The following is a 27,589-nucleotide window of genomic DNA, read 5'->3' on the forward strand; positions in this document are numbered from 1 at the left end:
TTTCAGACTTTGGAATCGTCAAAAACTTGTTGTATTGTTTTTTAAGTGTGATATTTCATAGGCTGCTTCCAGTATTTTTAGCTGAAATATGTTTAAATGTGTTTACTTTTAAGCCAACAAGCTTGGATAATAATTTAACACTTCTTCAACTGAAAGTGTTTTCTTCACAGAATTCAAATGGAAACTCTAATAAATCTAATAGAATAACTAAATAAACAGACTTTGTTTTTGGTGTCTTGTCAAAAACACTGGCTAGGACCATGATCCAAACCCTATCAACATATTTAACATACAGAGACTACTGACTGAAGTAAAGAATGAACCGTAATAAAAAAAAAATTCCACCACTACAGTTGATGTGCATATTGTATAAAATGTAAATATATACGTTTTCCATACACAAATCACAGCTTTTACTTCAAATACAACCCATATTGTTGCTTAAAAGCTTATTTACTGTTATTTGTTTCTGGTATAATTTAGTTTTCAGTAATTACAAGTAAACATTGACTCAATAAATAGCTCCATCTGTTAAAACTGCATGGGTGGAATCAAGTGCTTCTGACTCTGGACCCCAATTTAGGACATTTTAAAAAAAGCACAAATTAAAACAGGAAAAAAAACAAGGATTAGAGCTTTAAACTGAAGAACAAAAGTATTTATAGTGATGAAACACAGACTTTTTAAAAAGGATTTGTCAGTATTTTTTTTCCTAGATTGATGCCACGATCCATCAACTGTAACTTGGAAATACACCAGGGTACAATCAAATGTATAATATTTTACTAAATTATTTATGATTATGAGATGAAACAGTTGTAGTCCTACAAAAAAAGCTGCACAGGCGACTCCACCAACCTCCAAAACAGCATCAACTTTAAAATAAGAAATGAGAAACTGCCTGTAGCTTCACCTAAAGGCATGCAGCCATCGATCAGATCTGTCACAGAGACGGCACTTCATTCCTTAATGCAGCATACTTTATTAAAGTGGCAGCCTGTTGAGCTGCTGGGCATCAGATGGGAGACTGACAAACAAATCTTACAAACTGAATTCATGATTTTAGCGTCTGAAGATGCAGATAAACGACGCAGAGACTACAGAGACAGAATGAGAGGAAACATAGAGCACAAATCCATGTTTAAATCATCTTTCTAAGCAGACCTAACACTGATTTCTGCAGCATTCTGTAAGTAATAAACTACCTAAATCAGAATACCAGGAAGACACATATATGACATTTGGCGTCTGAGCAGCTTTGTTGATGGGGGAGGTCTGCTGCCGAAAATGTAATGATGGGCTAATCCCCTCGCATGCGTAATGAGAGCTCGTGCCAACAGCAAGGCTCAAAACCAAAGCGCCATCTGCCCGCAGCCACTTTGCTCTGATGAGAACACGGAGACGCGTCGCTTTTTACGCACAACGCGACCGCGAAGTGACACCAGAGTGCGAGCTGCTCTTTGTCACTTTATAATGCTTTCATGTGCAGCACACAACGGGCTGCAATTTTGAGCTTTTAAGAGATTGATATACACTTTCCATGGAGCTGCAGAGTTGACTGAGCTCTCGCTTCTGTCGCGCGTAAAACCTGTTTTTGATGCGTCAGGAGGAAACAAACCCGCTGCAGAGTCTCGTTTTCTCGCTGAAATTAAGATGGAAAACTTTACAACAGCAGCTCCGGAGCTGAACGGCACCCTGGGGGTCTGGACGGACAACAGCATTCAGTACAAAGTGATAAGTAGTTTGCTGCTTTTCGTGATTTGCGCTTTAGGAATCGTTGGCAACGTTATGGTGATCCTGGTGGTGCTCACAACCAAACACATGAGGACTCCAACCAACTGCTACCTGGTGAGTCTGGCAGTGGCGGATCTGATGGTGCTGATAGCGGCTGGGCTGCCGGCTATAGCAGAAAGCATCTTCGGATCTTGGGTGTTTGGCCACTATGGGTGCCTGTGCATCACCTACTTCCAGTACCTCGGCATCAACGCGTCCTCCTGCTCCATCACAGCGTTCACCATCGAGAGGTACATCGCCATCTGCCATCCCATTAAAGCCCAGTTTCTGTGCACCCTCTCCAGAGCGAAAAAGATCATTCTGTTCGTCTGGGCTTTCACTTCTCTGTACTGCGTGATGTGGTTCTACCTGTCCTACACCCACGAGCTGGTGTACGACAATGTCACCATCATCTCGTGCGGCTACAGAGTGCCCAGGAAGTTTTATCTGCCCATTTACTTCTTTGACTTCGGCGTCTTCTTCGTGGTGCCGCTGCTGCTCTCCGCGGTGCTGTACGGACTCATCGCCAGGATCCTCTTCCTCAACCCGCTGCCCTCCGACCCCAAAGACAAGAAGAGGAACGGACAGAACAACCACACCAACAACAAGAAGACCAGCTGCAAGAACTCCCGGCACTCCAGCTCCACCGCCACCTCCCGCAGACAGGTGGGTGCTGCGTAACTGTGTTCCTGAGGTAAAAACAGGAAAATTTACGCAACTACTGCGTTACTTAACTAAAAATATGTGGCACTTTTATTTAATTTTTTTAATTGAATACAGAAGCTAAAGCCTGTAGTTACTTGTTATTTCATAAGCACGATTTTACACAAAACGTATGAAAAAACTCAAATAAAACATATGAAATTAGAGAATGTCTATAAATCCAGATTTTTACTGCAAAATGAACGTGTGCGCCCCCCCCCCCCCCCCCCCCACATCATGATATGACCCTATCAAGATTTGAGAATTAATAAATACAAAGTTATCTTTGTGTATTGTGCATTTTGTCTCCTTTTTGGCAAATAATTTTAAAAAAAGAAAGACAAAGTGAGAATGGAATTATTAATATGTTTATTATTAACATTATATCAATATCTTTTTTTTTTATCAAACAACACCTCTAATATATATATATATATATATATATATATATATATATATATATATACATATATATATATAATTAGTTCCAATTCCACCAAGTGCAACAGTGAAATGCTCATTTAAATGCATCACTAATAATACTTCACTAAAATAACTAAATAATATAATATATATAAGTACAACACTCAATTAGGCATTTTTCCAGCATGAAGTATTTTTTTTATTTTAATACTATAATGTTTGTATGCTGCATCAATTAAAGTACTTAGTACCACTGTAAATTATTAAAAATAAACTTACTTACTGATGCACCAACTAAACAAAAGGTCTTGAAAAAAACCCAGCACCAGGAATGGAAAACAGTTCAACAAAAATGCCACAAAATTCTAGAAAATGATTGAAATTCAGCATTTTTTAACAACTGTGCATGAGACATTTTTCCTCTTAATAAAAAAAACCAAAATCCTGTTTTCTCTTAGTACCCAACTTCCAGGAAAAATATGCTTAGCAGGCCAAAAATAAACGATTTTTCATTATAACAGAAGCTTTTTAATCCGTATATTTGTTACCAAGAGATAAAAGGCAAAAAAAATAAATGACTTAAAGTCTTAAATTATGACATTTTTTGTCCATAAGTCGGCACAAAAGTTACTCCTTATATCCACATTGTTAAGCTTTTCTCTCTAAAGCTAGGATGTTAGAAGTGTAATTAAAACCAGATAATTTCAAATACTTTAAATGAATCTGCCGCAGTATACACATCAGCCAAATTAACCACAGCAGATTTGTATCTGTTAAGAAAAAACACAACATAAAAAGACAGAAAAGAGCTACGATGGACCCTTTCTTCATAGCTGAGAGATGCAGGAATCATCAGAGAAAATGGGGGTCGTTATTATGTCATTTCGCATGATATCACCACACATTTTTGCTTTTCACGTGTCATTTCACACGGCAGCAGTGCTATGGAAGTCAGGTGAAATAATATAAAGAGCAGCAAAGTCCGTATACGGAGGGATGCATGGACGGATTTGACCTCCTCTGGGAGTTTTATTGCAGCAGCAGTTGTCATCTTCTCCTGTAACGCCCCCTGCAGGTGACCAAGATGTTGGCTGTGGTGGTGATCCTGTTCGCGGCGCTCTGGATGCCGTACCGCACTCTGGTGGTGGTCAACTCCTTCCTGGACCGGGCCTACCTGGACAGCTGGTTCCTGCTCTTCTGCCGGCTCTGCATCTACCTCAACAGCGCCATCAACCCGGTCATCTACAACGCCATGTCCCAGAAGTTCCGCGCCGCTTTCCGCAAGATCTGCGGCTGCGGGAGGAAAGGCACGGACAAGCCCGCCGCCTACAGCGTGGCGCTCACGTACAGCGCCGTCAAAGACACGTCGATGGTGGAGAGCACCGATCACTTCACAACGGAGCTGGAGGAGCTCACCGTCACGGACGACCTGCTGACGGATCAGAAGATGATGTTCTCAGACTCGTGTGTGTACGGGAAGGTGAATTTCAGCGACGCATGAGGTGCATTTGAGGCGAGTCGAGCGTTTCTGCGGGTCAATAGAGGATTTAAGAGTTGTTTAATGGAGTCTGCTGAGTGGGAATATTGTTTCCTGAGTGCCTGCTGACCTTTTTAAAGCCAGGCTGCTTCTGCGAGAGATGTAAACACAGATTACAGCCACTGATGCGTAATGACAGTCTTTGAGGCTCAAAGTTGACAGTGATTCAGGACATTGTAAAGCAACAAATATCGTCAGATAAGCGCTTTGTTATTGCATAGCTGTTATCTTATCTTGGATCTACCCATATAATATACTGTGTATGAGCCAACAACACATGAATGTGAACAAAAACAACGTTCCCACTGCTGATAGATGTTGTTGTGCCACAAACCAGACCAGCAAAGACTCATTTAAAGTAGCACAGGGCAGAGTGACATGCAGGCGGCGCCAAAAGTCAGTAAAAGGTCTATGACACAACGTCAACTCCAACGCCCAGAAATCCTGCAAAGGAACCTCTGACACACTTATGTTTGCCAACACAGCTGGTCAGTGATGCTTCAACACCACAGGATACCAAAGAGATGTGAAAAGAACAAGAACAGCACTTGGAGAGCGCAGACCTGGTGCATTCAAGTGCTCCTTGGACGGTCCCATTTCTGGAGTTGTTCTTCTAACTTTGGTGTCTTAATAACCTTTATGTCATAAAGGATGCTGCAAATAAATTGTTTCCAGTGTTTACGTGGCAAAGAAAACGGATCAGGTGAACCAGGAAACTCATATTTCCCACTCATTCTAGGACCACATGAATGCAGCACAAATCTTGCAACGTTCATGAAGAGAAAAATCACTTGTGTATCGCCCCGTGATTCGAATCTGCACCAAAATTTAACAGGCTGTTCCTTTACCCATGACACATCGTTCTACCAAGTTTGATGAAAATCGGGCTGGTAGTTTTTAAACAATCCTGCTGACAAACAGACAAACCAAACTGAAAACACAACATCCTTGGTGGAGGTAATAATGCCAACAAGTCCGGCCTGGAAGAGTGGAATTCAGTCCCTAATTCACCATTTTCCAACAGTGAATTGATTGCACTGTACATACTAACATTCAGGATGGATAATTTTACTCAGAGATTGGGACTTAGGCTGAGAAAAGAAAATGTTTTTAATCCTAAACAGACTCTCACCCTGTGCAGCTTTAATGCCCTCCTGATGGCCCATTAACCAGTGCGTCACACCTGAACCTTCACGGACAGAACAGCCTCTATTTTTACTGTGAAGGACACGTACACGGCCTCGAGCACGTTGTGCAAACCGAGACAGCCTGTGCAGAGTGTGTTCTGGAGGCTCTTGATGGCGCGCTGAGTTTCTCTGCAAAGTGTTCACTAGCAGAGACGAGAAAGTTCATAAAGCACTTTGTAATTTAGATTTTAAAAAGTGCCATAATGAAGTATATTATGTGTTATTATAGCTACCACAGCACCAACATGTTCCTAATAAGGCATATTTTTTACAGGTCTGCAAGTTGTCACTGATGCTTTGCTCTTTAAAGGAAAAAAAATATGTTCTGCATTAGATATTAAATGCTTCTTCGTTCAGAAATTAACTTTCTATATTGTAGTTTACAGTGTTAGTGTCCACCTACACATAAGGGATCCACAGGACATGATGCATATGTGTAATATTGCATCAGTGTTTAATTTCATCTCACTGGAAAATCAACATTGTAGGTGGGACTAAGAAAAGGGTCGTTATTCTCCTGTGTCAAGGCCAGATCTATTTAAAACCAGTTTAGCACTGTAGGTGTGAATTTCCTTTTTCTTTAAGGTAAACATTTCATTAATTGTTCCTAGCAACCGAGTAACTGGAAGATGTGCTCTTTATTGAGTAGTTTCACCACTTTCTAACAGGAAAAAGGCTGCAGAGAATCTTCCACCTATTCCTTCCACTTTATTCATTTGTTTGTTTGTTTAAAAAAAAAACCTTCAAAGAGGACATATTATGCTCATTTTCAGAGTCTTACTTGTACTTTAGGTTTTACAGGAACATGTTTACATGCTTTAATGTTTAAAAAACACATTCTTTTTCTCATACTGTCTGTCTGAATATACCTGAATCCACTCTCCCTCTGTTTTATTGTCTCTTTAAGACCGCCTGCTCTGATTGGTTTGTGAGGAAAATTTGTCACATATCTATGGCAAAGGTAGAGATGTTTAGAGACATTTCAGTTCATTCTAATGAGCCTTTATGTGACATAGAAAAAAGTCTGAACGACTTGTTAAATCAAGTGTTTTGTCTGGGTTGTTTTATCTCAGTTTGTGGATTGGTAGGCACTCCATAACCTTTTCCTAGCAGCAGATACGACTCACTACTAACTGGTTACAACGAAATAACCTCTTTCCAAACATAAAATTAGCATAAACTGGCCAGTCGTAAGACATTTAGTAGTTCTGTCTGACTCTGGTTTAGTGGGAAGAAACATTAAAATTCCCCCAAAGTACTTTATCTCCAGACTATCTTTTTAACCAAATCACACTAATTTAGACTATTCCATGTGATCTCCTTAAAAAATCTAATAAACAATGTAATATTTTTCACTGAGCCTCTCCTCAAGCTGTTTTGATCTCACACTGTGAAACTCTGGTTTAACCGACTTTAACTGAAGAAATACAGCAGAGAATCTCCACCAAGGCCTTCTCCTCATTACATATTAATATTTACAAAAATACATGTATAAATACAAGATTTTCTCAGTTTTCTTGTAGTCTAGACTCATAGAGTTAAAGGCATAATATGCAGGAACTGTTACTCACTCGGCTTGTCCTCCCCAGCTCAATAAAGTGAAATCAAACCCAGGATTCACTCTTGTTTTGGAGCAAGCTTTACCAGTTTTGTCACTATATTGGTTCGTTTTTTGGCACTGTGTCCACTTCTTCTGTAGCTTTATGCTCGTTGGGTGACACCTAGGAGTGTCCCTAACAGAAGAAAATAAAAAGAGGAGATACAGGGTCTCTGCAGAAACCACCGCACACTTCTAGTGGCTTCAAGTGATGATTGAAAGAAAATATTTCAGTTTATTCATTATTTTTTTTACGGTAAATCCTGCATAGTATATCTTTAACCCTCTGAAACATTTTCTTTTAAAGAATACATTGTTTATTGTAGAAAGAAGCAAAAAAAAAAACAACAGGTGTTATCTTCGAAATTTGCACTTTCAGACAGTCCTTAAATGGATCATCAATTATGAAAGTTTCCGTTAGACAAAGTAACCAAAACAAAGCCTACAACTGTGTTAAATTTCTGTCTTTATTCTACATGTCTAATTTAAAATAAAGCGTTAGAATAACTACACCCTGTTAAAAATATTACATTTTGCTCCTCAGCGACACAGTGAAGACATGATTGATTCTGCTGAGACGAACGGTCACGTGACCAATATTCACTGAAAATTTGTTTACACAGAGCTGAGAAGAGAGGACAGGAGAGAGGCTGGAAACATGGTTGTGGAGACACAATTTTTGTCTTATATTCATGAAACTTGTGGGCACTTGGAAAAGTTTTGTACATAGAGATTCCATTTAATTTATTATTTTTTATGACTTTTGTCATTATTATTCTGCACAAAAGACATTGTTGAGTTGTTCCCACTTCTAGCTATGATTGTGCTGATTCCATAGAGCTGCAGGACTTTATTTTTAATTTTTATATATTACAGTGAAATACAAGGCCACAGTGAGCAGAAAACAGTCTGAGGGGTCATACGGGGGTCAACTGTTCCAGTACAGCCTTAGTTACAACTTGTAAACCTTTCTAGAATATGCCTTATTAGACAATGGTACCGCCTTCACTATTAAAGTCTTCTTCTCTAATAAAGTTAGAAAAAAGCTTTATTTTTGTTGAGCAGCAGCAGTGGTTGCACCTCAAAGCTTCACGTTAAAACAGAGTGTAAATAGTGTGACAGAGATTCAGTGTAACATAAAGAACATATTGATATATTTCACTATAAGTTCCATCAGTGTTCAAGATGAAGCAAAGTGAAGTGAACGTCGTGCTCTGTGTTTCGTATCGTGAAAACTGTGGACTTAACAAACCGCCGATTCGCTCCGTCTCGCTCTTTAGTTGTCAGTGACGCGTGGCTGGATGGACGTGTGATGTTTAGACGTGTGGATGTTGTGTGGCGTTTTCAGCCAGATCAGTGGATGTTTATGAATCTCCGAGCACAGTCTGCCTCACAGGGGAATATAATTGGGCAGCAGCAGCAGCAGAGGGAGATGTTCTCGCTCTGAAACAGTGGTTTCAATCACTACCATGTGTAGAAAATGTCAAATACCAGCTTCTGTTTAATGATTGTACCGACACTGTAAATGCCTTGAGTATCAGTAGATTCATGTGTGTTCCCCGTGTATTTAAAGTGATTGTTATTTATGGTTCTGTTTGTCAGGCGGAAGTTATCTGCATATATTTTTATGCCACTCTTGCTTTCCTTCTTGCCCATTAAAACGTTCTGAATATTATTTTGTGATGTGCAATTTGGAAGCTGCTGCCTTGTTCTTGCTTTTTAGAATAATGTGATGCTGTGAATATGTTTAATGGTTACTTAGAAATTGCTAATTTGTACATTTTATCTTTATCTTCCAAATAAAGTTGTTTCTGGAATTAGAGAAGATGTTTTTTTTTGTTTTGTTTTTTTTTTTTAGTGTTTTTTCTTTACATTTTCTCCTTCTTGAGTAGAGAATTGCATTTTTTTTCCCCATGAGAAATTAAACTGGTGACACAAGCATCCAAGATTTTTCTTTGGAAAAAAATATTGATATGAACTGTTCCTCCTGATCAACAAATCCATTTAAGTCCCTTAAATTAAATGTCTTTCTTGGACCTGTTGCTCCACAGTGACATTATCTTTATATTAACCCAAAAACTCATAATGCATATTAAAGTAAGACTGCATAAAAGAAGAAATAACCCATTCTTCCTATTTCAAATTAATGGTTAAATTCCTAACAAATAAATCGCACCCTTGCACTGCAAAACTAGAGTCTGCTAAAGAATGATAGCGACCGTTCTGAAAATATTTTAGTTTGTTACAACTGCTGTGGAAAAAATGATATACACACTTTAAAGCTGCTCTGTAAAATGCCTCGTCTCTCTTCAGCTCCCCTACAGTGTCAAAGTGTGCAACACTAGCTAATGAGTCCAACACAAAATCCATAGCCGTGTTTCCATTCGGGTAAAAAGTTGCTGGGAAAGCTTCAGGCCACGCTCTCTCAAATGGTCGCTCACTCGGCATGTCTCCATTACAAAAAAAGGCCGCAGAGGGATTTATGAAACTCCAGGTGAGGTATGGTTGTCAATAGGCACGTAATCGCTTAGCGACAGTTTCGACCATGACATCACATATGGATTTAACACAGGAGACGCGCTAAACGTAGACAATAAGGAAGGAGACGCAGCGATGGAAGGAGCAGAGCTGCTGTGTTTCTTGTCGCTGTGTTCATGCACATGGCGACAATGATCATGGACGAGAAGAGACAAATCCTCGAAGAGCAGTTCTTATTGTTGTTACTACTCGCTACTTCGCCGGCTATTAAAAATGGCGCCTGTTGTTTTGGGTTGAGTACTACATCACATCCGGCTTAGCGTTCTATCCAATCAGCAACCAGGCTTTTTTCAGGGCCAAAAAACGGCTGGTCAAACGGCGGTTTGGGTCAGCTGACATTCAAATTGGGTGCGTTTCTGCGAGGGAGACCCGCCTCATTCCGGGTATTCGTCTGTAATGGGCTAGTGAAGCCTGTGTGGCCAAACAACCAGCTAGGATCAAAATCAGTGGGGCTTTGATTTATAGAGGGACCTTCATTTGGTTTTGGTGTTCAAAACTGACCCCAAGCTTACCATTTTCCTTAATGCTATCATAATACTATCTGAACTAGGCTACAGTGGCAGGAAAAAGTATGTGAACCCTTTAAAAGGACCTAGTTTTATGCAATAATTTGTCATAAAATGTGATCTGATCTGCATCTAAGTCACAAGTATAGACAAACACAATGTGCTTTACCTAATATGCAAACATGCAAATAATTAGAATATTTCATGTTTTTATTGAACATATCGATTAAACATTCAGAGTGCTGGTGGAAAAAGTAAGTGAACTCTTAAGCTAATGACTCCAGCAATTAAAGTCAAATCTGGAGCCACACTGTATGTAACTTGGCGATCTTGCCAAATCAAACATGATATTAACTTTGGATTATGACAGAGTTGTTTTTAGACAATGTTTAATTATGTAACGGTACAGAGCAAAGGTTTGTGCTGTGATGTAGCTACGCAGCATGCATTTGCTATTGGTAGCTTTGTAATGTTAGCTCAAATAATATGCAAACCACCAGCTAGTTAGCATCACAGATCAACATCATGATACGTGAACATGAAATCAACATGATGCCAGTCAATCACTTTCAGCCTTTTGCATGTCATGCCACTGTTTTCAGATGCTCAGGATGCTCGCTCGTGCCTATACAAAGTGCAAACTTGCACACAAGCAACCGGATGCTGCAGTTCACTAAACGGCTTAACACCTTGTTTGTAAAGTAAAAACTATCTCACAGTGATGAACTGACAGAAAATGATCACTTGACTCCCACTCTGCAGTTTTTGCTCATTCTTTGATTTCTTTCCGGCCTGCAACTTGTTACTTTATACAGTTTTCATTCACTCTTACCAGCCTTGTGTTCAGCAGCAGCAGGCAGCTGTTTTCAGCAAGATAAAACAATAAAAAATACACTACACTACCTGCTTATCACCAAGAACCAGACTAAACTGCAGCAACCAAAAAGCAGCGACTGGATTGTGACCATAGTGGAGCATTTCTTTCCATATCTTTCCTTTATCTCCTGGATCACAAATTACCTGAGACTACAGTATGTCAGGTTGGGGAACTGTTTCTGGGACATTAATGAGCAGCACAGGGGCTCCACAAGGCACTGTTCTGGCTCCATTCCTGCTCCACACTGTACACAGGGGACATCAAATACAACTCTGAGTCCTGCCACATCCAGAAGTACTCTGACGACACTGCTATTGTAGCGTGTATCAGGAATGGACAGGAATCTGAATACAGGAATCTGATAAAAGCCTTCAGTGACTGGAGTCACAAGAACTATCTCCTACTGAACACCTCAAAGACTAAGGAACTGATCAGAGATTTCCGCAGGTTCAAGCCCCCTCTTCAGCCAGTGAATACCTGTGGGGTGCACATCGAGGTGGTTCCAAGTTATAAGTATCTAGGTTGGCCCGTGGGCCAATTGCGGCCCTTGTGACGATATTTTGTGGCCCCCACCTTGATATGAAAGTTTAATGTGAGTTTTATATGAATGGCACTTTACCGTGTTGTGTGTGGAAGGTCCCTCTAATTACTTTTTTTTGGTAATTTTGTGTCTTTTTTTGGTAATTTTGTGTCTTTTTTTGTAATTTTGGGTCTTTTTTGGTAGTTCTGTGTCTTTTTTTGGTCATTTTGTTTCTTTTTTAAGTAATTCAGTTTTTACTGTCATTTTGTGTCTCTTTTTGGTCATTTTGTGTCTTTTTTAAATACTTCTGTGTCTTTTTTGGTAATTCTGTGTATTTTTTATAGTAATTTTGTGTCTTTTTAAAGTAATTTAGTGTTTTTTCAGTCATTTTGTGTCTTTTTTGTAATTTTGCATCTGTAGTAAGATGCTGCAGATGTTTTTATCAGTCTGTGGTGGTAGTGTGTTGTTTTATGCTGCAGTCTGCTGGGGAGGCAGCATCAGACACAGGGATGCAAGGCGGTTGGACAGACTGGTCAAAAAAGCTGGTTCTGTGGTTGGAGCCAGGTTGGACACACTGGAGGAGGTGGTGGAGAGATGACCTGTCAACATGTTCAAGGCCATCCTGAAATACCCGGATCATCTGCTACACAAAACCTTTATGGACCAAAAAAACAGCAGTGGACGGCTCCTCTCTCTCCGTTGCAGGACGGAGAGATACAAAAGATCCTTCGCTCCTACAGCCATCAGGCTCTCTCATTCTAACAGACTAACTGGATTTCCCCTCGGGGATAAATAAAGTAATTTTGAATTTGAATTTAGCAGGTAAAAACCCAGATATTTCCCTCAGGAGTAGGTGGAGACCAAAAACAGAGCTAAAAAAATGCAACTATTGGACTTAAATTTATCAGGTGAACAGAAATATGAAACTCAAAATACAGTAAACATTAATGTTGCTCTGTATCTGCTGGATGACTCAATAGATAACTGTTGTCTGACACATTAGCCACAGCAATTGCTCTAAAAACAAATAAAGGTCAGGGTTATTTTATGTTTCCATATCCTGACTATTATACTGTTTATGATAACATTTGACATTTAATTGTAAATACTGTTTATCATTTGATTAGAGTTTTAATTATGTTTTATTTATTTGTCCCACAGAGGCAACAAATCAAATGCATGTTTTCTTGACAGCTCCTTAGACGTTTAACTGTCAGAATGGAAATTTACTGCAAGTGTTTCAGAACACGGCTCCCACCCCCATCCATCACTTTGAATTATAGACGTGACAATAACACTCATTTGCATTCAAATCAATGGACACAATTCCTACATTTACCTTCAGAGAATAATGTGAAGACATACACACTGCACTTCTCACAATAAATGTAAATTATGTTACCGTATCTACAGAGCATCATCTAATACAAATTCAGCCTGAGGGCAGTTTCTGTTAACTTCTGATTTACCACCATGGCCAGGACTAAACTGCGTGAGAGGAATTTGAAAAAGCTCCATACAGTTTCTCTGGAGTGTGAATAATGTTTTGATGTGAGCCTTCACCTACCTGTCACCTGTTGGTCTGCTACCGCCTTCAGATTCACGAGGTGAGAGGCTAAAAACTCCTTAGAAACAACTTTTTTTCTCATATCTTCTCAATATTGAATGTTAAGAGATAAAAATAAGAAAAATCAACTCCACATGACCTAATGCTCTTAAATCTGCTCTTACCCAGGTGTGTTGAATCCCACTTGATTATAATTGATTAATTAAGTCATTAAACACTATATAAGGGCAGGTGTTGTTCTGTGTGTAAATACTCTGACACATGACCAAGAACTGGACAGTTTACACCAAACAAACAAACAAAAACTCTTACTTCAGTAAAAGTACTAATACAAAAGTACTAATACACTGAAAAAAATTGGAAGGACATTTACTTAAAAAAAGCTAGGCAAGTTTTTCCACACAGAAAGTGTTTGTAATCTTTACTCAGGCTGTTTCTAATATTTATTTAATAGAACCACTTTTTTAAAATGAATATACACAAGTAAATTGCAGATTCACTCATGTCCCTCAATTACATTTTACTTGGAAATATCAACTAATTAAGCCAATGAACTGGTTTAGTGGATATTACTTGGAACAAATGATTCAATTTACATACAAAACTGAGGACACATAATAACAAACAATCACTAAGTAATGCACTACATGAAAAACTGCTATTTTAAATTAAAAGCACTGAATTCGAATTTCTTTGTAAAATGTATATAGATGATTGAAATAATAATTACAGGGCCAAAAAATATTTTTTTTCAGTGTACCACACTGCAAAATGACTCCACTACAAGTAAAAGTAAAATTCAAAACTTACTGAAGTAAAAGTACAAAAGTATCAGCATCAAAATGTACTTAAAGTATCAAAAGTAAAAGTAGTCGTTATGCAGAATGACCCACTCAGATTGTTAAATATATTATACAATTATTATCATTGATGCTTTTGTTTAATCAGAATTTTTATGTTCTCAAGCTAGGGCTCATTTGAACTATCTAATATACTGTAAAGAGGTTTAATAAAAAAATGTGTAATCATTTTAAGTTGATCATGTTTTTTATGTTAAATCTAAATCTGAAAAGTAACTAAAGTTGTAATGTAGTGGAGTAAAAAGATCAATATTTGCTTCAAAATGTAGTGGAGTAGAAGTGTAAAGTTAAAAGGAAATACTCAAGTAAATGTACTTAGTTAGATTCCAACACTGGTAACAATAATAAGAACTTTGGCAAGAGTGATATTGGCATACTGTTGAATTAACTTAAACAAAGTAAACAAGTCATTTTCCAGAGTATCAGTACTGGTGTTACAGGGAAAATAAAAAACCCAGCTGAGATATCCATCCATCCATTATCTTTAACAACTTATCTGAACTGTGGAGCCAATCCCAGCTGACATTGGGCGAGAGGTGGACTGTCTCCAGACTGTCACAGGGCTGACACATAGAGACAGACAATCACGCTCTCATTCACTCCTACGGGTAATTTAGAGTCACCAATTAAACCTAAGTACATGTTTTTGGACTGTGGGAGGAAGCCAGTGAGAACCCGGAGAGAACCTACGCTGACACAGGGAGAACATGCAAACGCAAAATTACAAATATCTATTTGTCAAATGAAAAACGTGTGTCTTTTTGCACTGGACAAACAAATTGTGGACTGTGACAACAAGATGTCTTTTTCTTATCACTACTTGTTAATTTTTTCTACTAAAGACACGAGCAAACATAAGAAATAATGTGTGAATCCTAGAAATACACAGGTTTAGTTAATCGAATTATAGTTGGTCTGTTGCTGACTAGTTTGGTTAAGAGAAGAGCACTACCTAAAAGAACTCATTAACATAAAGAAATATTTGAAAAGACACAGCTGTGCCACCAAAACTTTTAGATTGACAGGTGATTTATGGCAATTGCAGAGCAGAAACACCAAAGCAATTACCCATTAACAACAAGGAACAAAATCCACAAAAAAACAACGTGTAGATTATCACTTGAATGATGCTCTTGTGTGACAGGTTATAATTAGCTGAGAGTCTGCGGGATGCAGGTCTTGAATTAGATGAATCACATTAATGCCCCTCTGGAGGTTAAATAACAGTCCTCGCTATAATATGAAGTAGTCTGAATTTAGCTTAATCAAGTGTCAAAACAGGCAAGGTGCAAGAGGAGGGAGCGATGAAGAGCGAGGGAGAGAAGTACAGTAGAAGAGGGCAGGAGGAGAGAGGGAAACGAGGGAGGAGGAGCAGAGAGACGAACGTTTGATATAGAGGTAAAGAGAAGAAACTTTCTGCCTCATTAACTCTGAAATAAAAGTGTTTCAGCCCAATAAAAAAGAGGCTTGTTCTGTGATAATGGTGCTGTAATGTTCGTTATGGACAGAGACGGCAACAAAGACGAGGGGTGGTGTAATTACAGCTCTCCTGCACCAAGAGATCGGCCTCAGCCTTTATGAATAATTACATGTGGAAGAAAGCGCACTCGTCCTAAAGTACAGTGTTTCATGTCATAAAGCTACAGCACTGAAACTTACAATTTAAAGCTTCTGCCAGGGATTGATGTGCCTGTATATGTCAAGGACAAGGCAATACTCTGTTTTTATTATTGTCGACAAATCTCACAAAGTGGTCGTACTGTGTGTGTGTCCAAATCCTGACACACTGCTGCACTGATATATAACAGAGGAATGAGCCACGCTGTGTGACAGCTTCCTTCATTATAATGAATGTGGGAGTTTATTTTCTGTCTGTCATACATTCACACTCCTGTCGCCATAAATACTCACCACAGCCACAAATGTGTATTAATCCACATGTGAAAATAGTCCTGTGCAAATCTTGGGACCTTCTTTTTTTCTGCAAAAAACAACTCACAGCTTATTTTAGGATATTTCTAGTCCTTTTAACCTTCTGAAAGCCAAGCAGTGATTTTAAACTGTTTTTTTTAAGAAGCATCTGATCAAGAATGAAACATAAACTATAAGTTTGTTGTTTTTTGCAGGATTTTGTAAACTGCAACAGCGGTTCTTACTTTAATTTAAGCGTTGATGTCTCAATGCATTAAAAATATGTATCGTTAATTTTATTTTTATTGGAAAATCACTCACTTTCTGTTAGAGGTGTGAATCATCAGAGGCCCGATACTTGAGTCACAATACGATATTGTGATTTTGGTATTGAGTATTGCGATACAATATATTGCGATTTAACGGTTTAACTGCATTTTGTGTCCATAAAATTAAATTCAACCTTAAGTCTGTATCTGAATCTTGTTCAACCAAGATTCGGCGTCCACAGTGATCAAGATGAGCAGCACAGGTGTGTTATAGAGACATGTAGTCTGCTGTTGTTATTACACTTGCCTAGAGGGCGGAGACCTATACAGACGTTAACAGTGACGTAATGACGTGGCTCTAGTTTAGAGCCTGTGGAAAAGCAAACAGGTTCAGAGCTGCTGGTCCACAAGTTGAACCAACTGCGAACAAGCACTTATACCACACTGAAAAAAAATATATTTTTGGGCCCTTTAATTATTATTATGTCAATCATCTATATAAATTCTACAAAGAAATACGAATTCAGTGCTTTTACTTTAAAATAGCAGTTTTTCATGTAGTGCATTACTTAGTGCTTGTTTGTTATTATGTGTCCTCAGTTTTGTATGTAAATTGAATCATTCGTTCCAAGTAATATTCACTAAACCAGTTCATTGGCTTAATTAGTTGATATTTCCAAGTAAAATGTAATTGAGGGACATCAGTGAATCTGCAATTTAATTGTGTATTTTCATAAAAAAAAGCAAGTGGTTCTTTTAAATAAATATTACTTAGAAACAGCGTAGTGAGTAAAGATCACAGACACTTTCTGTGTGGAAAAACTTGCCTAGCTTTTTTAAAGTAAATGTCATTTTTTTTCAGTGCAGCTCCAAACCGGCTCTGAAACTACTTTGGTCGAAAAGGGGTATAAGTGGCTGCAGATTTATATTTACTTTACAGACATGTTGATGTTTGCAAGAATGTCAGAATAATGAGAATTTTGTGTTACTCACTGTGCATAAACTGACTATACATCTCCTGTAATTACTGTAAACATTACATGATATAAACAACATGAATCAGAAAGTGAAAACAAGGTTGTTTTTGTCTGTTTCGAGTGTTTCTTTGTCGTAATGCTCCCTGCCTGTGGAGAGACGACCGCGTCTGTGTGACATCCACAACATCTAATTACTCTCCCTGCGTCTCGCGATCACATCGGGGAGGATCTTTATTCATTATCGAAGAATGTGCAATCAACTCAATAACCATTTACCTACAGATTCTCCTACTGCGGGTTTGTTTACTTTAATCGTTTAATCATTTAAAAAGGTGATAATTACACCTGCAGAGAAAAGCATCATCATCACGAGGAGCCCAACTTTAATTACAAACCAATTGTTTTTTTCTCGAGGAGGCCACTCAGTTCTCCTTAAAGATGATTACATACTGGTCCTGAATTTAAAAGATGTATTTATACTAAACTAAAAGGGTGAATATTTTAATGTCCACCTTGGGTGTTAACATGCACCCTGATAACCCAGGTTTGATCATATATATGATATACTATCCTTTAATTTCTATGCAACACAGACAAAGCTGCTTATTCAGTTTCCTGCACATGTAGTTTAATATTCAGCAGGTTTCTCTGCCACATGCAGCCCGTCTGTGCTCAGCAGCTGACCATGAACAACAATACAGCGTCTCCTCTGCGGCCTCCACCATTACCGCTCTCACAATTTCACTTTCATGCCAGCATGATCACATTGTCTATCCTCATATCCTTTTCTGACAAACGACCACATCACTTGGGTGAAAGAAGCACCTGCACACACTGATAGACACTAATCAGAAACACAGAGGAAGATAAATTATGTTTACATGGTGTATTTTCAGTTTTCTACTGGGAATGCTCTTTTTCTCTCCTGATATGGATTCAACAAATGGGCATAAATCTCCATCAGTCAGGCTTTAATTATAATTATAATTAACAAAGTTATAAAACTAAATGAATTAAATTTAATCAGCTGCATTAAAGCTGCATTTTTTTTATTTCATTGACTCATTTTGTTGCTGCATAATCAGTTATCGTCCTGATTTAATTACGTCTGATGCATTACTGTAATATCTTCCACAGGAGAGCTGAATGTGTACCTGCATTATGTGAAAATACAAACACCGAGCCAGCTGCACGTCATCTCAGGAAACTAGATTTTTAATTTAGTGCCAGATCATGTTTCCTGACCCTGCAGCCGCTGAAACTCACTCAGAGGGACTGATTAAATTTCTTTAAAAAGCACGGCCGTCAATCTTGAAAACGCTCTTTTAATAAAGTCCTCGAAAAGTCAGTTTTTTAAAAGACATGTGGTGTTTACCTGAGCGAAGCAGTGTGGAGGTTTGGGAAATACAGACACCGAGCGGTAACTATCCTCCATTACTCAATTCTCTGTGGTGAGATGTCTTGATAAAGTGTTTTTCTTTTTCAGTGCCAGAGTAAAGACAGAGGCCGTCCTCGGGGGCATCAGTGCCTCTGACAGAGCGCCTTTAAGTAATCTAGGGATGCTGGGAGAGCTAATAAAAACAAGCAGTGCAGCTTAATGTGATTGCACGCCAATAATCAAATAAAAACTGAGAGTAAAACTGGATTTTCTTGAGCAAAACAAAGACAGAGAAAAGGGTGATTACCCAGCAGCCTGTAGTGTGGTTGAGCAGAGGAAAACAAATTGCCTCAGAAACTGGCAGCACTCGGGGGAGCTGGGGACACACAATTGCAGATAGCCTGCAGAAAATTGCCCGTCCTGATGAAGACTATTGAATTGTGAAGCCAAACCGCCTCCGACTGCGACTCACACTGATGCACCGTTTCAGTTCGCACAACACTGGCAATTTCAAGCTTGATCAATACATCGGTTAGAGCGCCTCTCCTATAATTTCTGACGATCTGCAAGTTTTCAGCAGACAGCAAACACAGACTGGCTGCATTCTGTTTACGGTCGCCTCGGGCCGAGCATGAAAAGGCGCAGATATGGATCTATTTCTTGCAGGAGTCGGAGGTGATGTTGTGTTTAAGCCTCTCGTGCCTTTTGGGATCTAATCCTGCAAAAAAAAGCCTTCATCCCTGTATCTCCCATGCTGGTGTCTCTCTCTTGTTTTCTTGTGGTGCAATCAAAGAAAACATGTTTTAAAAAAGAACATATTTTTCTTTTTACAATAAAGTCCATTAGTGTCTCTCTTGAATCTTTTTTTGCATGGTCGATTGTATGACTGGGCTTCTTCTGGGTTTCTTAAAATGAGAAAGAGAAAATGTCTCTGCTGAAGATGCAAAGAAGAAAGCAAGATTCTGGCATAAAGATGTGAATAATAGTCGAACTCTAGGCACAACATATACAAATTGTTATAGCATTTTTTTCTCTCCAAGCATTCTGGACCCCTCTTCTAAATGTCCCTTTTTATTATTTTATTTTTTATTGTATTTATTTATTGTTTATTAGGCTACTGTTCACCCCTCCTGTTTTCCTTTGAGGGGAGAGAGTTGTGTTTGCTCATTATCAGTAGTATTTATTGTATTTTGTTTATTTTATGTGAATGTGACTCTCTAGTTCTGGGTGGGGGGGGATCTAAAAGGGGGAACAATGGGTGAAATGTATCTGTACCGTTGAATATGTATTATGTCTTGACAACCCAAGAGATATACATGAAAAAAGAAAGATGTGAATAATAATGCAAATCTCTGTACTTTCTTTCCAGGTTTCTAAGATGCACTCTTGTTCAATAGCGTCTACAGTATGTGCAAACATTCTCAGAGCACGTATGAGAAAGTAGCATTCCCATTTCACCCTTCACCTCCAGCAGGAAAAAAAGGAGAAAATTAGAAAACTGGCAACAGCAGACATGATTGAATATTAAGGCCTTGAGATTTGAGGCTCCGAGTCCGTCTGATCCGTCCTCGATCGAGGCGAAGGCAACAGGAGCCAGCCCGATGTGTGAAACATGTTTATGCAAATTTATGGAAATGACTGTTCGCTTCTTTCTTTCATACTTCCACAGTAATGATTGTAAAACGAGCCAAGGAGAGGGATTTCCTCAGCGTCCTCCTCCTCCTCCCCACCGACCATCTGACAAAATACTACAAACAAACCGGCGGCGAAACACAGCCAGCGATCAGGAAACCAGTTGTTCATTAAGAGGAATGTATACAATTATATTTATGAATGGGGATTCATTGCGTTACAGATGTGTGGGTATAATGCATCAATAGGGCGCCACAAAGGTTAAATTCATATTTATGAAACATCCAGAAGCATCAAATGAGACTCAGCCGACAATTAAGCAATTAAGGGAATGATTTATTTTCTTAATGAAGTCCTGGAAACATTCAGCTCGGGTGAATCTCATTATTATAATTTGTCTTTCAGAACATGATTCCTATACGTTTTTGTCTTCTGGATATTTTGCAACACAGAAGACTTGAGGGAGGTACAGACTTAAACATAAAGAAGTTTCTTCAGAAACGAGGGAATGAGATGACAGCTAACGAGTCCCAGATCTAATTGTTATTGACCTTTAGAACAAAGAGGTTAGTGGAGGTCAGGATGTAGAGTCTCTCGTTGGTCGCCCTGAAGCCGAGGATGGGTTTATCAGAGTCCAGGCTGGCCACCTGCTGCTTGGCGACCTGACCCACCTGCCGGCCCTGCTTCCTGTTAAAGAGGACGGTTTCCACCGGCGCCGGCTGTCGGTAGATGAAGGCGCGGCGGAGACACTCGCACAGTGAAGCGTAGGAGAAGTTTGGAGCGCAGGTCGCAAACTTTTTATCCCGTTTGGACGCCTGGACGTAGCCTAAGAAATAAAAAACAACAGAATGGTGAGATGAGAGACATGTAATAATCACTCAAAATAAAGTGCTGCAGGAATGAGTCCTACAACCTGAAAATGTGTTAATATTTCTGCATTTTAAGTCAAATGGGGGTTTTTTAACACCCAATATACAAGTGCATCTCAATAAATTAAAAGTTTATTTATGTCAGTAATTCAATTAAAAAAAATGTAAATAACACATTATATAGATCCATTACACACAGAATGAAACATTTCATGTCTTAGTTTATGTAATTTCTTCTAATTATAATGATTATGGCTTACAATTAATGAAGACCTAAAATTCAGTGTCTCAAAAAAAACACAAAAACAAATACGACATAAAACATGTCAGCAGAAACCCCTCATGTGCATTTTGAATCATTTCCATGTCTAACAACTGACTGAATGAGACCACAGAAGTTGTCGGGGACGTTAAATGTCACCCTCAGTTTCATGGGGGGACGTTAGAGGCATGTGCCTGATTTTTACTTCTGCTGCTTACACTCACCGGCCACTTTGTTAGCTTGCAAGGTGTACCTAATAAAGTGGCAGTGAGGTCTTCTGCTTAAAGGTTGTATCAAGTGGCTATTTGAGTTATTGTTGCCGTTCCATCGTCTCCAAAAAGTCTGGCCATTCTCCTCTGACTCTCTGACCATTCTCTGTAAACCCTAGAGATGGCTGGTAGATCAGCAGTTTCAGAAACACTCAACAACAACAACCATGCCACGTTCAGACCTTTCTTTCCCATTCTGATTAGTGGTCCACCGATATGTTTTTTTTAAGGCCGATGCCGATGCAGATTATTTTGACATCAGTCTTAACCAATCCCTGATATGTGCTGCCGATTTTTTTGGGCCAATTCTTGAAGCCGATATTGCCTTTCCTCCCTCCATTTACAATGATAACAAATGTTATACAAGTGTCAATTTAAACAAAAAAAGAAACATTTATTCACAAAACAAACAAATCATATTAAAAGTTGGATAGCAAACAATGTGTGTGTTGTTCTAGGCCTGGAGGTGGTGGCGCCTCAGATGAGTCCACATATTTGATGTGTTTTTATTTTTTCCGGTATCAGCAGCAGCTCACCAGAGAATGGCAGATGTTGCACCGAGCCTTGCCTGGTGTTGGCTCAGTGAAATGGGCTAATTGACCGGCGAACGCACGCACGTATCGGCCGATGTCGATACAAGTAAAAAACGCAAATATCGGCACGATATATCGGCCGTCCGATATATCGCTCTACCTCTAATTCTGATGCTCGCTTTGATCTTTAGCAGCTCCTCTTCACCATGTCTTCATGCCTAAATTGACTGAGTTGCTGCCATGTGATTGGCTGATTGGATACTTGCATTAATGAGCAGTTGAACAAGTGTACCTAATAAAGTGGCCAGTTACAGTACAGAGAATATCTTGCTGAAGAAAACTTCTAAATAAACTTGATAAACTTTTATTTGCCACAGAGTTTATTTTCCGCAATAATCCAAAATCCAATAGAAAAATCCCACAGGCTTTTTGCCGAAGGAACCAGGAGGATGTTAACCGCCGGGTTAGCCGACAAAAATACATCATCCTTGCAGCACTCTGTCAGGAGCTGCCTATAGCAGAGGAACAAAGCTGTTCCACTAGAGCAGTTGGGGTTAGAGACGTGGATTCTGACATTTTTTCGCTCATCAAGTAGTCATGTAACAAACAATACCAGATTGAGTAATCGTATTGAGAGCAAATCTACCATGTTAAACAATACTCTTTATAATTGTACAAATAAACATCAAATGATAAAATCAAGGGCATAAAGTAAAACAGTCTCTTTTTAGATGTTTGATTCAGTTTTGTTTTTCTCTATTTTCTCTCTTCCACTATTGCATTTATTTCCTCCAGAACCATAAAAACATGTTATACAGAGCGTCAGAAACTTCCTAAACCCATTAGGGTGACTCTAAAAATAAAACACTATAAATGGACTTGGAAGAAACTAGCTAGCCTAGCAACCATAATAAGACTTAAAACTACCCACAACGTGATGCTGAGTCGTTCCATTTAAAAAGAAATAATCTGATAATGTGAAGGATACAAAACATTAATTGTGTCGTCCTTGAATGTACATAAACGTATGCATTTAAGAAAAAACATATATTGAATTCATACAAAGAAAATACAGTATATTTGACCTGCCTTGGATAAGAAGCACCACTTTAATTATCCATATGGGAAAAAATGCACAAGGGAGCAAAAAATCAATCTAGTTTGTAAACAGACTGCATTCAGATCTACACACTTTAATTTAAACAGCCCATTACACAAACTGCCCTTAAAGATCCTTGAGTGTCTCTACAGCATATGGCAGCATCTGTCCTTTGACCCTTACATTGGAGAAAGAAAAAAAAAAACCTTTAAGAGGAGGGAAAAATGGAAGAAGCTTTGCCAGACAAATCACTTTACAATTGTCCTCTTACGCAGTAATCCATTCATGCAGCGATGGAGGCGGATGCCCTTCAGGAGCATCAGTGTCTGACTCAATGACACCAGTGGTCAATGAATCTATAACTTGTGACAAGTCCTATTGGAAGTATCAAGAACAAACTCAGGGGCACCTTGTGGCGATGAGGCCAGCTCTGCCCTTTCACCGCTCGGATTTATTCGTCCAGGGATTCAACTTGGATTGTTATTGAATCAACCTTCCAGGAACAAGTCAATTTATGGGACGTCGCTACAAGGTTGAGAGAACATTGGTTGAGCCACAAATATGATGCGTTTGATGATCGGGTGCATACAGGTACATCTCAAAAAATTAGAACATTGTGAAAAAGTTCAATATTTCTTGTCAATTATTTCAGAAAGTGAAACTCAAGCCTGTATTTCTTGTAATTTTGATGATAATGGTGTCAGAATATTACTTTTGCATGAATTGCTGCATTAATACGGCATTGCAGATCAGCCTACGGCACCATGTTGCTTTGATAGCAGCCTTCAGGTCATCTGGGTCTGGTGTCTCTCACATTCCTCTTGACAATAGCCCATAAACTCCTATGGAGTTTGCTGGCCAGTCCAGCCCAGTAACACTATGGTCATTGAACCAGCTTTTGTTACCTTTGCCAGTGTGGGCAGGCGCCAAGTCCTGCTGGAAAATTAAATCAGCATCTCCATAAAGCTTGTGGAAGCATGAAGTGCTCTAAAATGTCCTGGTAGATGGCTGCATTGACTGTGGACTTCAGGAAACACAGTGCACCATAAGGACATGGGACCTCAAAGCACCACTGACTGTGGACTCTGGACTTCAAGCTACTTTTTCACAATATTCTAATTTTCTGAGATGTACCTGTAGTTGCAAAAGCTGGAAGCTTTAAATTGTACTTAAAAACAGCAGGAAGAGGAAGAACAGAGTCGTTTCTCTTGTATTTGGTGCAGCAGGAGAGGAAGATTTCAAGTGTTGTAAAGCTACCAAGGTCATGATGTAGCTGAAATAATAAGGTCTTAAAGTTTTATTCACAAGGAAAAAGTGATCGGGGGTAGAGAAAGGAACGCAGCAAATGTTTCAATCCTTCAAACTTGCATCATACTTACACCTCAATTAAACTTCAATGAGTCTATCGCATCAGGTCCTGAACATAAGAGTTAAACAACACAGAAGAACATTCATGAATATTAACAGTTAAATGAGTCAGAGGAATGTGATAAATACTGAAAAGAGGTGTTTTTATGTAACGCATCACGTAACGCATACAGTAAAAAACCAATTAGCGCTGAAATAATAAATTGGTGATTCAAGTAGTTGATGAGAGGGAGAAAATAAAACAGCAATGTTTGTAATGGATTCTTTTGCTGGTTCTAGTTGCTCAGATGAGAAGATTTGTATTTCCTTTCAGCTTTATATCAGTGTAAATTAAATATCTTGGACTGAACAGATAAAACAAGATGTTTCATATATGGGGGAAAAAAACACCTTACCCTAAAAAAAATTCTAACAAAAGGTTTCTCAGCTGTTTCTTGTAGTATTAGATGTCCTTAATAACAAACTAAAAGTTTACCAAAATCTGACTACAAGAAACGTGTCATTTTCCAGATCGCGTCCAATATGGGCAGGAAGCCACCAACACTAGGCAAAGCCATATGAGAAAGAAGAAATATGGAATTATTAAGGGAAATTGTAAATGTAAGTAATAATACAAGTGAAGCTAATAAAGTTCAATTAAATGTATGCATGTTATTCATTTTTCAGAATATATGTACTGTATGTGACCTATATTATTGAGTTGGAAATTACGTAAATATATGGCAAAAATGAACATATATTTGATCAAATAATCATCTAGTGGTATTCTGAATAGCTCAGAATGATTCATTGACCCAGAAAATTTATATTTTGACACCAAGATTGACCTTCTGAGTGGCTTGGAAGATATATTGGTTCTCATAGATTTTATACAGCAGCCATCTCCGATCCGCAATCTTGATGAAATTGAAACTTATTGTGATAGAGAGCATGTGGAAAAAATGTGAAGCTTTTGTCTGACGTGTCCCCTTTATTTAGCTCAGCGGCCTGACTGAAAGGAGTAGTGGAAATGGGGCATTTCTTGGAGACAACAATTGGTAAACTTTTAGTATGTTTCTAAGTACATCTGATGCTACTGTTAACCACTGAGAAACCTTTTGTTAGAATTGTTTTAGGGTTGAACCATATTTGCACCTGGCCATTAGTTGCAGCCTAACAAATCAAATTAAAACGGCATCACTGATGAGGCTTTTCAGTCTTTTTCGTTTTCCCTAAATTCCCTAAACTTTCATTATTTGCCGCCAGTGAGCGATCGTCATGCTCGTCAAACGAGAGAAAAGGCACAAAAGACCTGACGCTCGATGAACCGAGCTTTTGTTCACCGAAGGTCTCCATCGCTGCTGAAAAACAAATTATCTTTCACTTTTAAAAGCTGATTAGCCACTTCCTGTGTGCTGAGATTTCCCATCTGACACCAGGGTATTTCAATAACAGGAGAAAGGACATTTTTTTTCTGTACGGCAATTCAACATACTCATTCAGAGTAATAAGATTTGTTTTTATACAAAATACTGGTGCGGAGCGTAGCCTTGACCAGCAGAATCAATACCAAACCAATTACTGCGTTATGTAACTTTGGCTCTAAAAATAATATTTCACTCTTAAATGCCTTTTACACATGAACTTAATGTTTGTTTCACCAGTGCAGGACATATATTGATCCATATGGGGATATACAGACTGAATGATCCACTATAATGCTGGTTATGTTCAAGAGGTTCTTTCTATTGCACCTTAAATAAATACTTCACCCACAGAAAGACCATTTATATATCAATTATTCATTCTGTGGTACTCTAAATTCTTGAGGTGAACTAGAATTTATTTTTTAGTGTTTTAAATAGTAAGATTTAGCAAAAATGCATGAAGTACTGAGCATACGACTGGAAAAATACAACTTGGATTTTAGTGAACGAGTTGTGGAAGAAGATGTTTCAAACTCTTTGAACCCCAACAAGCTGTTTCAGGATGTTTCTTGATGTGTTTTCATTGTACTCACTGTGGCCTTGTATTTCACTGCAGTACATGAGTCCTGCAGCTCTGTGGAATCAGCACAATCAAGGCTACAAGTGGGAACAACTCAACAATGTCTTTTGTGCAGAATAACACACTGATATGACATAAATCATTAAAAAAAAGGGGGGGGGTGGAGTTTAATTTCTCTAACTAATTCTTTTTTTAAAAATTGGAATTAGATGGAATTTATATATACAACACTTTTCCAAGTGCCCATAAATGTCATTAATATTGGGGGAAAAATTTGATCTCCACATTATACATATTGAATATTTGCATTTTTACAACCTCACCTGTCCTCTCCTCTCAGCTCTGTGTAAACAGATTTTCAGTGAATATTTGTCACGTGACCGTTGGTCTCAGCAGAATCAATTATGGCTTCACAGTGTCGCTGAGAAGCAGAATTTAATGTTTTTAACAGGATCTGGTTATTCCATAGTGGTTTATTTTTGGCAATGTTTTCAATTGGAAATGATTTCTACAGAAATATCACAATTTTTTAAAGCTTTGTTTTGGTTACTTTTTCTAACAGAATCTTTGGTAAACTATGATCCAGAAAGCTCAAATTATGATAAGAATTCCTGTTTTCATTTTTAAACCTGCCAGCGGGATGTGGGGTTCAGAGGTTTATATGGTTAATATGGTTGTTGCTCAGTGACGGCTGACAAAAACGTTGGAGGAGCCTTGAGCAACGGATGTGAGTGTTTATGCTGCTAGAATGGTGAAAGAAAATTCAGTTGAGTCCGTAGAAAACATGCCTTCAACTCTGAGTTTCCCTTGTAACATTCACCTCTTAAAGAGCCTGGGGCTGATCAGTCTGAAATCCAACAACAATCGAGGAAGAAGAGACTGATTTCCTTCCTACTCTCATCAGCAGGTGGGCAAGACCTGCAGCTCAGAGGTGAGATGGAAGCTAAAT

General features: G+C 38.7%; 2 protein-coding genes across 2 annotated transcripts in view; one reads left to right on the forward strand and one right to left on the reverse strand.

Moving 5' to 3' along the window:
* The first annotated feature begins 687 nt into the window (after window positions 1–687).
* Window positions 688–9,036, forward strand: trhrb (thyrotropin-releasing hormone receptor b). Its single transcript, XM_059350548.1, has 2 exons — window positions 688–2,439; window positions 3,974–9,036. The coding sequence occupies exons 1-2, from the start codon at window positions 1,654–1,656 to the stop codon at window positions 4,397–4,399; spliced, it is 1,212 nt and encodes a 403-aa protein (XP_059206531.1). The 5' UTR covers window positions 688–1,653; the 3' UTR covers window positions 4,400–9,036.
* Window positions 9,037–19,864: 10,828 nt separating this feature from the next.
* The window catches only part of nudcd1 (NudC domain containing 1), a 79,272-nt gene continuing 71,547 nt past the window's right edge, over window positions 19,865–27,589 (reverse strand). Inside the window, exon 10 of the mRNA XM_059349929.1 lies at window positions 19,865–21,080. Coding sequence (XP_059205912.1) covers window positions 20,791–21,080 — 290 coding nt within the window. The 3' untranslated portion in view covers window positions 19,865–20,790. The remainder of the gene's footprint in view (window positions 21,081–27,589) is intronic.

This window comes from Centropristis striata, chromosome 14 (assembly GCF_030273125.1).
Source record: "Centropristis striata isolate RG_2023a ecotype Rhode Island chromosome 14, C.striata_1.0, whole genome shotgun sequence".
NCBI classification, from domain to species: Eukaryota; Metazoa; Chordata; class Actinopteri; order Perciformes; family Serranidae; genus Centropristis; species Centropristis striata.